This window comes from Hemitrygon akajei, chromosome 1 (genome assembly GCF_048418815.1).
Source record: "Hemitrygon akajei chromosome 1, sHemAka1.3, whole genome shotgun sequence".
Taxonomy (NCBI): domain Eukaryota; kingdom Metazoa; phylum Chordata; class Chondrichthyes; order Myliobatiformes; family Dasyatidae; genus Hemitrygon; species Hemitrygon akajei.
In genome coordinates this window covers 100,435,775-100,452,226 of record NC_133124.1, presented here as the reverse complement: position 1 = coordinate 100,452,226, position 16,452 = coordinate 100,435,775, and the positions used below count along the sequence as shown (strand labels likewise).

Below are 16,452 nucleotides of genomic sequence, written 5' to 3'. Positions count from 1 at the left end.
CTGATGGCACGAACATTGATTTCTTCATTGCCGTTAATTTCTTCCCCCTCTCTTGCTGAGTTGCTCCAGCACTTAGCACAACACTATTACAGCTTGGGGCATTTCAGAGTTCTATTCTGGCGCTGTCTGTGAGGAGTTTGTATGTTTTCCTTGTAAAACATGTGGGTTTCATCCTGGTGCTCTGGTTTCCTCCCACAGTCCAAAGACGTACCAGTTAGGTTGATTGGTCATTGTAAATTGTCTTGTGATTAGGCTAGAATAAAATAGGTGCATTGCTGGATAGTGTGGCTGGTTGGGTCAAAAGGGCCCATTAGAGATGCACTGTAACTCTAAATAAATAAACATTGGTCAGATCTCAGCTGTGTGCAGTCTGGTCACTACACCGTAGGAAGGATGTGATAGTACCAGAAACAATGCAGAGGAAATTCACTGAGATGTTGCTTTGATAGACCATTTCAGTTAAGAAGAGAGACTGAGAGGCTAGTCCTGTTTTCCTTGGAGTGGAGGGGACATGATTGAGGTAGATAAAATTATGAGAGTAATAGATAGGCTAGACTGCAAGAGACTTCTACCCTTTTCAAAGGTAGATAAAACTAGAGGATATAGATTTAGGGCAAAAGTGAAGAGATTTTAGCTTCTCCCTCACAAACTACAGGGTGAATTCTATCATATTATGATCACTGTTTCCTAAGGATTCCTTTACTTTCAGATTCCTAATCAAATCTAGTTCATTACACAACACTCAATCCAGAATTGCTGTTCCCCTAGTGGGCTCAACCTCAAACTGTTCTAAAAAGCCATCTCATAGCATTCTACAAATCCCTTCTCTTGGGATCCAGCACCAATCTGATTTTCCTCTACATGCATATTGAAAAAAAAAGAAATCTTCCATGAGAAGCATAAAATTACCCTTTTTACATGCCTTTTCTATCTTCCATTGTAAACAGTAACCGTATTCTGGCGCCTCTGGTGAAAGGGTGCAGAACATTGAACATGTTCTGCGCAACTGCCCACTCTCAGCTGATTTAGCTGCTCAATATCAACTAAACAACACTAGAGTGGCTGGCTGTCTGGTGTGGCAAGCTATGATGATGACCACATCCTAGCCACTGTTTGGAGACCTGTACATAATTCCCATCAGCATCTTTTTGCCCTTGCAGTTTCTTAACTCTACTCACAAGAATTCTGCCAATCCTATGTTACCTCTTTCTAAGGATTTGATTTCATTTTTTACTAACCGAGCCACCCCAACCCATTCACCCAAAGGGCAGAGAAACTCTGGAATTTTCAACCAAGGGGCCTATGGAGGTCCTGTCGTTACATATGTCCAAGACAGAGCTTGGTAGACTTTTGGATATTTAGAGAATAAAAGAGTTAGTTTATGAAAGTTGTGCTGAAGTAAAAGCTACAATCCTACTCATGGTCGAGCAAGTATATGAATGGAAGTCTATTTTGTTTCTTATTAAAAGGAATGTCACTACCTGCAGGCTTCTCCTCAAGTTATACACCAATCTGGCTTGCAAATATATTACTAATCCTTCATTATTGACTGGAATGAACTTTAGAACTCTCTTCACAATATCCTTAAGAAAATACCTTCATCAGAAGAGTGCAGTGGTTCAGGAAGCTGGTTTTACCAGCAATACCAAATACAAGAAAAAATAGGTAAGGAACTCTATTCTATGACAGAATCAGAACCAGCATTGCTATCACTGTCATATGTTACTAAATCTTGTTTTGCAAGAACATTAGAGTACTATATGTAAAAAGTACTACAAGTTACACTGAGAAATATAAAAAGTAAATAGGTAGTGCAAAAAGAGAACAAAAAGTAAGGTGATGTTCATGGGTTCAAGGTCCATTTAGAAAGCTGGCAGTGGCAGGAAAGAACCTGTTCTTAAAACGTTGAATGTGTGTCTTCAGGCTCCTGTATCTCCTCCCTGATGGTAGTAACGAGAAGAGGGCATGTCCTGGATGGTGAGAGCCCTTAAACTTGGATGCCATCTTCATGAGGCACTGCCTTTTGAAGATGTCCTCGATGGTGGGGAGGCTAGTGTTGATGAAGGAGCTAGTTGTGTTTACAACCGTCTGCAGCTTTATCTGATCCAGTGCCTTGGCACTTTCATACTAGACAGTCGTACAACTGGTCCAAATGCTGTCTACAATACATCTGTAGAAATTTGCTAGAGTCTTTGGTAACATACCAAATCTCCTCAGACACCTAATGAAATATAGCTTTTGACATGCCTTCTTCATAATTGCATCAATATGTTAGGCCCAGAATAGGTCTTCAGAGGTGTTGACACGCAGGAACTTGAAGCTACTCACCCTTTCCATTGCTGAACCCTCAATGTAGACTGGTACGTGTTCCCCGACTTCCCCGTTTTGAAGTCCACAATCAGTTCCTCGGTGTTTCTGACATTGAGTGCAAGGTAGATGTCATGACACCAATCAACCAACCAATCCATCGCACTCCTGTATGCCTCCTCATCATCACCTGAGATTCTGACAACAATGGATGTGCAACTGGCGAATTTACAAATGGTGAATGAGCCATACAATCACGAGTGTAGTGAGAGTAGAACAGTAGGTTAAGCACATACCCTTGAGGTGCGCTTGTCTCGATTGTTAGCAAGGAGGAGAAATTATTTCCAATCCAGACTGACTGTGGTCTTCTGATGAGATGACTAAGGTTCAAACTCAATCAAGCACAAGAACCAAGTAAGATCTAGCATCTTCAGAGGAGAGGTAAGTAAGTACCTGTTCTATGGCTTCTCCTTCTATGCTGCCCACAATCTTCAATCCATGTTTGTTTTTCAGGTGTCTGTTCAGCTCCCATTTGGTACCATAAACAAAACTGCAGACCGGACACTTTACACCACCTTATAAGAGAGAGTAAATTAATTTTCTTTTTAAAAAATCTTCTAATAATCTAGCTATTTTTGAAACTTCAAAGTATCATTAACCAGTTTTGTGCATCCTGACTTCAATGATCGGTGACTTTCAATATTATATTCAGAATAACTGAGAATTAAATGCTAATTTAATGTGAAAAATTTCTGAAAATTAAGACCATAAGATGTAAGAGCAGAATTAGGCCATTCGGCTCATTGAGTCTGATTTATTAACCCTCTCAACCCCATTCTCTTGACTTCTCCCCGTAACCTTTGACTAATCAAGAACTTATTAACCTCCACTTTAAATATATCCAATAACTTGGCCTCCACAGCCATCTATGACAATGCATTCCACAGATTCACCACCATCTGGCTAAAGAAATTCCATCTTCTCTTGGTTCTAAATGGAAGTCCCTCTATTCTGAGGCTGTGCCCCAGGTCTTAGATTCACCTACTATGGGGAACATTCTTCCCACATCCACTCTACTCAGGCCTTTCAATATTTGATAGGTTTCATTGAGATCCCCCTCATTCTTCTAAATTCCAGCTAGTACAAGCCCAGAGCAATCAAATGCTTCTCATACATTAACACTTTCAATCCTGGAAGCATTCTCATGAACCTCCTCTGGACCCTCTCCAATGCCTTCACATCTTTTCTTCGATAAGGAGTCCAACACTGCTTACTCCAAGTGTGGTCTGAGCAATCTCAGCATTACATCCTTGCTTTTATATTCTAGTCCTCTTGGAATGAATGCCAACATTGCATTTGCCTACCTTTCCACTGACTCAACCTGCAAGTTAACCTTTAGGAGTCCTGCACGTGGTCTCCCCAGTCTCTTTGCACCTCTGATTTTTGGACATTCCCCTGTTTAGAATATAGAATTAACTGTAAGAGTTGATCGCATTTAAGAAACAATATGTTGCTGGTTATATAAAGTTTAGCTAGATTCGCAGGAATTCAGGGTTCACAGCTAGAAATAATTTCCCATCTCAACTGCCTTGCATTTCCATCCATATTCAGCAGTTCAATTGTTCCTTGGAAGGGGGAAGAGCAGACACTCACGTTGGAAGGTCAGCTTGATAATACTTTATAGAAGACTTGTGAAGATGGAAATACGACATGACATAGAAATCTAACAAGTGAAAATCAGCATGTAAATCTTGCTGGTTGTCAGTACTTTTTTCAAATTATTTATTTTGTTTACAGGTTTGGAGTGGTATCAGCAATTAATTCTGAATAACGATTTTATATGAAATTGAGAGATCAGATCGATAATACCATATATATGACTCTCAAAAAATAGTAAAGGGCAATGCTCTTTTTTTCTGCCAGTGATTTAACTATTCTTCAAATTATAATTTTGTTCAAAGTTAACCTGGAGTGTGGAACTGAGCTATATATAGGTGAAATCAAGAAAGGACAGCAGATTTCTTTCCCCAGATGTATATGATAAGCTTTCAGATAAATTAAATAGCTTCATAAGGTCATGTACAGGAAGTAGGCTAGCCTGCCTTTTGAGCCTGCTTTGCATTTATAAAGCTCTGCAATATTTCTGGCTGCAGATTTGAGGTTTAAACGTTCAGAACATAAATATAAAGTTTTGTGCCTATATAATATCACTTCTCTCTGGCACCATCTTACAGGAAAACAGCTCTCTATGAACAGTAATACATATGCATGCTGTTCATTAACTACATTCAACATCACCTGCAATCTTTTCGCCAAGCTCTAAGTCCTGGACTCCTACCTCACTTTATAACTGGGTCCTTAACTTGCTGATCATCAGATGTCAGTCAGTACTTCACTGATCATCAATCCAGCTACATGCTCAGCCCCCTGCTCTAACTCTTTATGCCATACCTGTATATAAATTCATCAATGATCCCACTGTTGTTGGCCAAGTTAGCGTACATGAGTCAACTAGGGCACCTAGTTGAGTGGTGCCATTTGCTCAACATGAACAAAATTAAGGAGTTAATCACTGACTTCAGAAAGGAGGAGCAGGGAGACCATGTGGTAGTTCTCCGTAGTGAGTCAGTGGCGGAGACCCTTTAATTCCTGAGTGTTAACATCTTGGATGACCTGTTCTAGGCTCAGAACGTAGATGCAATCATGCGGTTGGCTCAGAAAGCAAGCTGGTGCCTCTACATTCTTAGCATCTTAAGGGGATTTGGCATTGTGAAGTTTCAATGAGCTGATCTGTCATTATTCCAAAGTTCTAGAGAATTCAGGTTATAACTATACAAGCTCTCCTCATATGCCAAAGCTGCTATCCCTGGAACCAGTCAAGGAAGCTTTATTGTATTCATTCAATGGTTCACGTGTTACTTGGGCATTGAAGGAATAATATTGTGGAGGAACTCCCACATCACTGCCGACGAGAAATTTAGACCAGTGACAAGGAAGGGCTGGCAAAGCATTCCCAAGTCAGGATGTTGTGACATGGAAAGTAACTGGAGGTAGTTATGTTCCCGTGTGTCTGCTACCCTTGCACTTCTTGAAGTTCCGGGGAGTGTTAATGCGTTAGCCGTGGCAAATAACTGTGCTGCATTTTGCAGGTGCTACTCATTGCAGCCACTGTGCACAGCAGGTGGAGGGAATAAATGCTTAGAGTCATAAATGGGGTACTTATCAAGTGGGCTGCTTTGTCCTCCTTGACTGGTGTTGGAGCTCAACTCATCAAGCAAGAAGGAAGTATTCCCTAAAAAACTATGACCAGTGCCTTTCAGATGACGATAAGGATTTTGGGTGAGTCACAGTACTTATGTACAGTAGCTAATCTAGTGGTGCATCTCCTTGATGGTAAACCGGATTATCTCGATTGCAGGAGACATGACAGCTTTTCATCTCCAAGGAACTAAAATGATAGTTCCAAAGAATAAGGAAGTTAAAAGCAAAACAACAAGTGCTGTAAATTGGAAATAAAACAGAACACGAACGATGTGCACAACAGGATTCTCTTATCTGAAGGAGAAATCATTAGCACTTCAAATGCATGGCAGGATGCTTGCATTGAAGATAAACTGCTGGCAATTCTGTGAGCTATGTCCCTTCTCGCAGAGCTCATCAGATCGAACACAGAAGCAGCTTCTGTTACAATTCATATTTATAACAGTCTTCCAGGCCAATTATTCAGTCTGCTTTTTTGAGCACTGGGTGACATATTACTGTTAAATTCAGCCACCTCAAAACAAGTTAGCTTTCTTTAATTGGAATGCAATCCCCTCAGAGTTAAAGCTGCTGATATGTGGAAAGATAACATATTCAACAGTAAAACTGTAAAATGACACAAAATACAGGAATACGGAGAGGTGAAGCCAAATGAAAAATTTTAAAATTTCAGACTAAAACTTTCTGAAAGTGTGCAAAAGAAAGAGGAGCTGTTGCTATTTCAGGCTAATGAACAATCATCAGAAACAACGTGGGGAAGATCAGAACTAGGAACAGTATTGCTGTTTATTATATGCATTGAGGGTAAGAGGTATGATGAGTAAGTTTAAAAACCATGAAAATTGGCAACTTGGTTTACTACTGTCACATGCATTGGATGATGAGAGGCCTAGGTAGAGTGGACAGCGAGCACCTTTTCTCATTGTAGAACTGGCTAATATGAAAGGGTCCCGATGAAGGGTCTTGGCCCGAAACGTCGACTGTACTCTTTTCTATAGATGCTACCTGGCCTGCTGTGTGGGTATGTTTGAGGGAGTTCTTTTTTAAACACAAAGCATGGTAAGTGCATGGAACACACTGCCATGGCTGGTGGTCGGGACACTTAAGAGATTCTTAGGTAGGCACAAGAATAATAGAGAAATGGAGCACTGTGTGGGAGTGAGGGAGAGGTTACATTGATCTTGGACTAGGTTAAAACGTTGGCACAACATTGTGGACCGAAGGGTCGATACTGTGTTCTTTAAACTTATAAGACACACTAAAAAAGAGTTCTGAGAAAGTGAATTACTTTTGGACTGTAAATAAAACTTGCCTTCAGCAACAATGAAATACATGTTCTTGACATTGTTGGTTGAGGGAGGAAACAGAACAAAGAACTGGGAGAAATTGCTATCTGGAAATTAATATCTTAAACCTTAAGTATATTTCTTTCTTCCTCTTGACTACATGTTCTACATCTCTTGTCAACCATTGTTCCTTCCCTCCACCTTCTTTAGTTGGACAAACCAAACCAGGGCCCCATGGAAGTGCTCCTTAAACAAGTTCCACATTGTCATTGGCTGAATCAAAAGTAGTGATGAATCAGCATATAGGAGAGAGACTGAAAATCTGGGTGAGTGGGGCCACAACAACCTCTCACTCAATGTCAGCTCAACCAAGAGCTGATTATTGACTTCAGGAGGAGGAAATCTGAGGTCCATGAGCCAGTCCTCATCAGGGTGCCAAAAGTGGGGAGGGTCAGCAACTTTAAGTTCCTCAGTGTTATCATTTCAGAGGAACTGTCCTGGGTCCAGCATGTAAGTGCAATTATGAAGGAGGCACGGTAGTACCTCTACTTCCTTAGAAGTTCGTGAAGATTCGGCATGACAGCTAATACTTCGACAAACTTCTATAGATGTGTGGTAGACAGTATCACGTGTCCTGGTATGGAAACACCTTGAACAGAAAATCCTACAAAAAGTAGTGGATAAAGCCCTCCCCTCCACTGTGCTCATCTTCATGAAGCATCGGAGGAAAGCACCATTCATCATCAGGGACCTGAGCACCCAGGTCATGCTCTCTTCTTGCCACTGTCATTAGGAAGAAGGCGCAGGAGTCTCAAGACTCACACTACCAGGTTCAGGAATAGTTAATATCCCTCAATCATTGGATTCTTGAACCGGGGGGATATTACTATTACTTTCTCTTTTGTATTTGCACAGTTTGTTGTCTTTTGCACACTGGCTGTTTGACTGCCCTGCTGGATGTGGTCCTTCATGATTCTTGGATTAACTGAGTATGCTCACAAGAAAACAAATCTCGGGTTTGTATATGGTGCCATAGATGTACTTTGGTAATAAATTTACTTTACATATTTAACTTATAAACATGCCCACCGTGCATTTTCCAAGTATATCCGTTCCCAATTTATGCTCCTAAATTCTTGTCCAATCACATCATAATTCACCCCCCCAAAATAATTACTTTTCTATATTGTCTCGCAAATGTCACACATTAAGAGATCCATCCTTTGACTTGGTTCATTGCTTCGTACTCGATCCACTAGTACTCTTCTCTAGTCAGCCTGTCCACATAATGTGTCAGGACTTCTTCCTGGACATACCTAATAAATTCTGCCGCTCTAGAACTTCTGCAGTAAGGAGGTGCCAAACAATGTTAGGGAGGTCGAAGTTACCCACAACAACCACCCTGGTATTTCTGCACTTTCCTGGAATTTGTTACTACTCGGGATTCTATAGAACACTCCCAAAAGTGTTTGTTCCCTTCTTGTTTCTGACTTCCATCCACACCCACTCAGTGGATGATGCCTCCACAACATGTTCCCTTTCTGTAGTTGTGATACTACCGCTGATTTGCAATGCCTCTCCTCTACCTCTTTTATCTCTCTCCCAGTGCTTTTGAAACATCTAGAGCCAGGGACGTCCAGCAGCCATCCTCTCCTTGTGATAGCCAATGGCCAGAATGTTGTAGTCCTATGTACTGATCCATGCTCTAAGTTCATCATCTGGTTCCTGAGACTTCTTGCATTAAAATAGACACATTTCAACCCATCCAACTGAGTGCAAATATATTCTCCCCACTGCCTATCCATCCCCACAGACTCTCTACATGTGTCTACATGTTGCATCTACCTTTACACCAACTACTCCATCCTCCAACATATCACTCCGGTTCCAAACCCAGGTCAACCTACTTTAAAACCTCCCCAACATCTTTAGCAAACCTACCTACAAGGATCCTGGTTCCTCTTTAGTTTAGGTGTAACCCATCCTTTTTGTACAGGTCATACTTACCCCAGAAGAGCCCCCATGACCCACAAATCTTAAATGCTGCCCAGCTGCACCAATTCTTCAGCCACACCTTCATCTGCCATATCATCCTATTCTTACCCTCACTGGTGCTTGGCACAGGCATCACCCTTGAGATGCCAGACCTGAGGCATCCATTTTAGCGTCCTACCTAACGCCCTATATTCGCACTTCAGGACCTCATCGCTTTTCCTATCTATGTCATCGTTAAGAATATGTATCACAACTTCTGACTGCTCATCTCCGCTCTTCAGAATGCTGTGGTCCTGATCCAAGATGTCCCTGATGTTAGCACCTGAGATGCAATACATCATCACGTGAAGTATCTTTCATGTCCAAAAAATCTCCTGTCTGTACCCTAACAACTGAATCTCCTATCATCATCTCTCTCCTCTTCTCGCTCCTTTCCCTTCTGAGCTGGAGTTGCTGCAGCTTTCCCCCGGTAGGTTGTCCCCCAGACTGGTATCCAAGACGATGCTTCTGATTGAGGGAAGATCATCTTGTATATAAGATGATGAGAGGCATTGATCATGTGTATAGTCAGAGGCTTTTTCCCAGGGCTGAAATGGTTGTCATACGAGGACACAGATTTAAAGTGCTGGGGAGTAGATACAGAGGAGATGTCAGGGGTAAGTTTTCTACGCAGAGAGTGGTGAGTGCTAGGAATGGGCTGCCAGCAACAGTGATGGAGGCAGATACAATAGGGTCTTTTAAGAGACTTCTGGATAGGTACATGGAGCTTAGAAAAACAGAGGGCTATGGGTAAGCCTAATAATTTCTAAGGTAGGGACATGTTCAGCACAACTTTGTGGGCTGAAGGGCCTATATTGTGCTGTAGGTTTTTTCTATGATTTTCTTTCTATGATTTCTATGCAATGGCCACAGGAGTTCTCTACACTGTCTGCTATTCTTTCCCACTCCTGACAGTCACCCAGCTACCTGCCTCCTGCAACACAAGTGTAACTGCCTCTCTGTAGCTCCTATCTATCAACTGATTCATCTCCCAAATGAGCCACAGGTCACCCAGCTCTAGAACTCTAACACGACCTGTAGAGGGTTGCACCCGGATGCATTTCTTGCAGATGTAGCAATCAAAAAGACTGGTGGTTGCCAAAATCTCACATAAAAGGAGCACACCACTCACTGCCCTGGGATCCACTCTCACAACTCTAGCCAGGCACTAATAAAGAGAGAGACAGAAACCTCCACCAGGCCTCCATTTCTCTTACCAAAGCACCTTGAGCCAGAACCTCGGCTCCCACTCTAACTCTGTCATCTCTCACACTACCCAGGTGCTATTGTCAAGCCTCACACAAAAACTTCTCCTTTTTATTGGCCCTTGACAGGTACCTAATAACCAGAGGGATGTTAAGCTCTGCAGAAAGTCCTGACAGGCCCATTTGCTTTTTAAATCTGATGTTGCTAACCACAAGTTATCATGGAAGACAACCAGAATGGATAGAAGTACAAAATCTGACCAGCGATTGCTGGGAAGGAAGATTTGTGTTGCAACTTTATAAAATTCTGGTTAGGTCACATCTGGATTATTGCATACAGTTCTAGTTGCCCCACTATAGGAAGGATGTTGAGGCTTTGGGCAAGGTACAGAAGAGGTCACCAGGATGCCACCTGGTTTAGAGGTCACAGGCTGGATAAACTCGGGGTGTTTTCTCTGGAGTGTCGGAGGTTGAGGGGAGACCTAATAGAGGTTTATAAGTTTATGAGAGGCATAGATAGAGTGGACAGAGAGTATCTGTTTCCCAGGGATGTAATGTCCAATACCAGAGAGCATTAATTGTAGTTGAGATGGGGTGTAGGCTCAAGGGGGTGCGAGGGGTACATTTTTTACTCAGAGTCATGGATGCTTGGGATGCACTGCCTGGTATGGTGGAGAGGCAAATGCATTAGAGGCTTTTAGGAGGTGTTCAGATAGACACATGGATGTAAGGAAGATGGAGGGATATGGACATGGTGTAGGTAGGAGGGATCAGTGTTTGCGTGTTTCTGATGTTCTTTTCAGTTGGTTCAGCACAACGCTGTGGACCGAATGGCCTATTGCTGTGCTGTAATCTTATGTTCTATGTAATAGTTAGCAAGAAGTGGTATGCTGAAACAAAATCATGAAATACCAAAAATACTGATTGGGTCAGGCTGCACTTGTGCAAAGAGAAATAGAGTTAACATTTCAGGTCAAAGAACCTTCACTGATGATGTCACACTGAAAATTACATCACAAGGTAAAAATATTACAGTAATGAATGTTTCTTTAAGCAACATGCAGTATTTTGAACTCTTGATACCTTGTTGCGCCACACTCTCCTGAGCTAGCACACCAGTCCCAGCATTGACATATTCATCATTGGGGTGCTTCTTGTGGTAATGTCTCTTCAGTGATCCAGCCATGTTACAGGAGTAGTGGCAGAGTGCACATCGGAAAGGCTGAAGTAAATAAGGAAAACATTACCATCAAAATCTACTCCAGCAGCAAACAGAAGCAACGTTTACACCAGACTACTGAGATTACATCATTATTTGCATCAACAATTGGAAAAATAACAAGAGAATTGATATTAGCACCAACAGTAAAGGAAGCAGGAACAGCTAGCTCAACAACAGATAACACCTACATGAACAACTGAAACAATGGCAACATCTTTTAATAACATGGAAGGACAGCAATTTTTGTATTGACGGCAGGGACAGGTACAACACCTGCATTTTCAAAATAGACAGAACCAACATTGGGCTCATAGCACCAGCTGATCTGTAAGAGGAGGCAGCAACACCTACTGCAACAATGAAGGCAGTAACTGTTGCAGTTTCTGGGGCTGAGGATGACTTGCTTCCACTTTGAGAGACAGTATGGAAGCTAACCCTACAGCGCATTGAACCCATGAAGACTATCTATCACACACTTACACTAACTCTAAGTTAATCCCATTTTCAAATTCTCCTCACATCCATAGAGTCAATTATCCATCACCTTAGGGAAGGGATAACCCTCCTCTTGTTAAACTGTTGGAAGTAACTTCTTTCGTACTTCTCTTGTAATACTTGTATACCTGTGCACTTGCAATGCTACTGTGACACTATCATTTCCTTGAGATCAATAAAGTATCTATCTATCTACTGTTTGGACGAATTAGAGATGGTGAAGGGTTAGCTTAACAGAATGAGATAGGACACCTGGTTTAGTGGTGCCACAACAATAGCCTCTCGGTCAACATCAGCAGAATGAAAGAGCTGACTGCTGACTCGAGGAAGGGGAAGGAAGGGAACTTGCACTACTCTGTGTTGGAAGTTCGATGGTCAAGAATGTCAGCAGTTTTCAATTCTTGTCCAGGGCTCAACAAATAGATACAGTCATAAGGAAGTCACACCAGTGCCTGGATGTGGACTTGTGTATATGACAATAAGCTTGACTTTGACAACAAAGGCCTGGGAAGGACTGCATTCTGACAAAGCCTGCAGTAATTCTGATAATATTTAGAAAGTAATTGCCACAAGTGCAACAACTAGCCCCCATGATCAAATCTCCAAAAGAACGATAGTAGCATCATTGTCAGCAAAACCAAGTGCTCCAGAAATCACGATTGAAATAGCTGCCTAATGATAATGAAAGGCAAATCATCAAGTAATACGATGCAACTGCTATAAAAGCAGGACTCAGAGCACTAATATATACCAAATTGGAACAGAATCTGTAACTGCCTATGGTGTCCAAATCAGTATGAATACAATGCAAAAAGGGAAATTACTTGCTAAAAATATTGAGGATGTCCTGTGCACTTCCATGTCAAATACACTGCAACTATTCAATGCTTATGCATAGGTTGGGAGAGGGGGAGGAACTGAATAATTAGGCAACACACACAAAATGTTGGAGGAACTCAGCACATCAGGCAGCAACCATGGAATGGCATAAATAATGTTTTGGGCTGACCCCTGCATCAGGACTGGAATTGAAGCCTGATTAAGAAGATCGGAAGAGGGGAAGGACAATCACCTGCAGGTGATAAGTAAAGTCAGTTGAGGGGGAAGGTGGATGGGTGGGAGAAGAGGGGATGGTGAGCTGGGAGATAATAATTGGAAAAGGTAAAGGGCCAAAGAAGAAAGTATCTGATAGAAGAGGAGAGTGGACCACAGGAGAAAGGCAAGGAGGTGGGCACCAGAGGGAGGTGATGAGCAGGTGAGAAGAGAAGGGATGAGATGTGAGCCAGAATAGGAAATGGAAAAAAAAAGGAAGAGGGGGAGAAATTACCAGAAATTAGAAAAATCAATGTTCATGCCATCATGTTGGAGGCTACCCAGATGGAATTTGAGGTTTTGCTCCTCCAACCTGAGAGTGGCCTCACCATGGCAGTAGAGGAGGGCATGGAACTGGAATGGGAAGTAGAATTAAAATCGGTGGCTGCCAAGAAGTCCTACCTGTTGTGGCAGATGGAGCGAAGGCGCTCAGCGAAGTAGTCCCCCAAATCAACATGGGGTTTCAACAGTGTGGAGGAGGCTACACATGAGCACTGGATGATTGTGATGGACTTGCAGGTGAAACATCACTTCATCTGGAAGGGCTGTTTGGGCCAAGGAGGGAAATCAGTGGGGAGGAACAAGAGGACAAGGGAGTCACGTAGAGACAGATATGTGTGGAAAGTGGAGAGCGGTGAGGAGGGAAGGACGAGTTTAGTGGTACGATTCTATTGAAGATGGCGGAAGATATGGAAAATGACAGTGCCCCATCACAACCGCCCTCCTCTGTCCAGCAGAACTGGTCCTCACCCTCAGCAACTTCTCCTTCAGCTCCTCCCACTTCCACTGGACTCAAGGGGTAGCCATGGGCTCCATCTACACCTGCCTTTTTGTTGTCTACGTAGAACCATGTTCTAACCCTTCTCTGGTAATGTTTCCATACTCTTCCTCTGTTACATTGATGACGGCATTGGTGCTGCTTCATGCACCTATGCTGATCTCGTCAATTTCATTAACTTTTTCTACAGCTTCCACCGTGCCCTTAAATTCATCTGGTCCATTTCTGATACCTTTTTCCCCTTTCTCAATCTCTCTGTCTCGGTCTCGGGAGACAAACTGTCAACTGACACCTTTTTATAAGCCTACCAGTTCCCATGGCTATCTTGACTATACCTCTTCCCACTATGTTTCCTGTAAAAATGCAATTCCTTTCTCTTAGCTTTTTTTCATCTCTGCTGCATATGTTCCCAAGATATGTCTTTCCTTTCCAGGATATCAGAGACGTCCTCCTTCAAAGAATGGTGCTTCCCTTCCTCCACCATTGACATTGTCCTCACCTACATCTCCTCCATTTCCCAAACATCCACGCTCACCCCATCGTCCTAATAGTGATAGAGGTCCTCTTACCCTTATCTACCAACCCATCAGCTTCCTCATTACATCATTCTCCACAACCTCCATTGTCTCCAAAGGGATCCTGCCATCAAACACATCTTTCTTTCCCTTTGCCTCCACTTTCCACAGGAATCACTGCCTCTGTGATATACTTATCTATTTATCCCTCCCCACTAATCTCCCTCCTAGCACTTACCCTTGCAAGCAGCCAAAGTGTTACATCTGTCCATTTATCTCCTCCTTCATCTCCACTCCGGGTCCCAAACTGTCCTTCCAGGTGAGGCAATACTTCACCTGCAAAGCTGCTGGGGTCATCTATTGTACCCACAGCTCCCAATGTGACCTCCTCTACATTACTGAGACCCTTCGTAAATTGAAGGACCACTTCGATGAACACCGTCGCTCCATCCACCAAAAGCGGAGCTTCCTGGTGGCCAAACATTTTAATTCTGATTCCCATTCCTGTTCCGACATGTTGGTCCATTGCTGCTTCTTGAGCCATGATGAAGCCACCCTCAGCCACCAGCTTATAGTCCGTCTGGGTAGCCTCCAACCTGTTGGCACGAACAATGATTTCTCCTTCTGGGAAAAAAAATTCCCTCCCCTTCTCTCTTCTTCCATTCCCCACTGTGGCCTCTTACCACTTCTCAGCTGCCTATCAGCCCCCTCTGGTGCCCATCCTCCTTCGCTTTCTCATATGGCCCACTCTCCCGTCCTACCAGATTCTTTCCTCTCCAACCCTTCACCTTTGCTACCCACCTGGCTTCACCTATTACCTTCCAGCTATCTTCCTTCCCCCCCACATCCTTTTTATTCTGGTGCCTTCACCCCTCCTTTCAGTTCTGAAGAAAAGTCAGCCTGAAGTGTTGACTGTTTGTACATTTCCTCCAGCGTTTTGTGTGAGTCGCTGTAGATTTCCAGCATCTGCAGAATTTCTTGTGTTACTGAATAATGGCATTACTTTGAAAAATGGACTTCAATTGAAACAGTGAAAATCAATCATTATCTACATGGTTAAGATTCCTAATCCTTATTATAGATAATTAATCTTTACCTTAAAGGCAGCATGTTGCTCCATATGCCGAAGAAGGTTTGGTTTTTGGGCAGCAGTGTAGTCACACACTGTACACTTAAACTGTTTACCTGCAAGCAAGAAAACAATGGAGATTGAAATAAAATACATACGTATTGCTTATATAACCAACCTGACACTCTGGAACTTGGTTAAGATTGATCAAATTAACGATATGACTAATAAAATATAAACAGAATCAAATAAAATATAAACAAAGCAGTGTGGAATGCTAATAGTATATCTTAACTGACAAAAAGCATAGGTACACCTTAAGGTTATGTGCTTAGCCCATGACTAAGATCAAATATCATCTATAAATTTGCCAATGAAATTACTGTTGTTGATAGAATATCAGATGACAATGAGGAGACATATGGAGTGAGTTAGTCAGACTGGTTGAGTGTTATCGCAACAACACCCTCATATCTTGGCAAACCTCTATACGTGTGTGGTGGAAAGTATGCTGTCTGGCTGCATCACAGCCTAGTAAGGGAACACCAATGCCTTGGAGCAGAAAATCCTGCAAAGGAAGTGAATTCAGAAAACCCTCCCAACCATTGAGCACATCTACATGAAACATTGTAGAAAAGCAGCATCCATCATCAAAGATCCTCACCACCGTGGCCATCCTCTTTTCTTGTGGCTGCCATCAGGTAGAAGGTACAGGTGCCTCAGGACTTGCAGCACCAGGTTCAAGAGCGGTCACTACCCCTCAACCATCAGGCTCTTGAATAAAAGGGAATAGCTACACTCATTCTACTTCTGGTGTTTCCACAACCGATGGTCTCATTTTAAGGACTCTTTAAATAATAATAGCATTATTATTTAATGCTATTTATTTATGCATTTAATGCATTTGCACAGTTTGTTGTCCATTGATCCTGTTTACAATAACTGTTCTATAGATTTGCTAAGTATGTCTGCAGAAAAATAATCTTGGGGTAGTATGTGGTGATACGTATGTTCTCTGATAATAAATTTTATTTTGAACTTTGATATTCAATTTCAGCAAGAATTGAGTAACAAAGAATTGATTATGGACTTCAGGAAGGGGAAGTTGGGAGAACATACACCAGACCTCATTGAGGGGTCAACAGTGCTAAGAGTGAGTACCTTTGTTCCTTTCTCACATCTTGGAGG

At 42.4% G+C, this 16,452-nt stretch overlaps 1 protein-coding gene and 1 long non-coding RNA gene across 4 annotated transcripts in view; one reads left to right on the top strand and one right to left on the bottom strand.

Moving 5' to 3' along the window:
• Nucleotides 1-16,452, bottom strand: part of zfat (zinc finger and AT hook domain containing) — a 123,012-nt gene that overhangs the window by 14,813 nt on the left and 91,747 nt on the right. For all 3 annotated transcript variants that reach the window (XM_073048381.1, XM_073048389.1, XM_073048400.1), the window contains 3 exons: nt 15,292-15,380; nt 11,177-11,315; nt 2,761-2,882 (listed from right to left, as the gene is read on the bottom strand). In XM_073048381.1, the coding sequence (XP_072904482.1) occupies nt 2,761-2,882; nt 11,177-11,315; nt 15,292-15,380 (350 nt within the window). The remainder of the gene's footprint in view (nt 1-2,760; nt 2,883-11,176; nt 11,316-15,291; nt 15,381-16,452) is intronic.
• LOC140729079 (uncharacterized) overlaps nt 1,596-16,452 on the top strand; it is a 42,433-nt gene continuing 27,576 nt past the window's right edge. Inside the window, exons 1-2 of the long non-coding RNA XR_012099264.1 lie at nt 1,596-1,665; nt 16,322-16,417. This is a non-coding gene — a long non-coding RNA (uncharacterized lncRNA). The remainder of the gene's footprint in view (nt 1,666-16,321; nt 16,418-16,452) is intronic.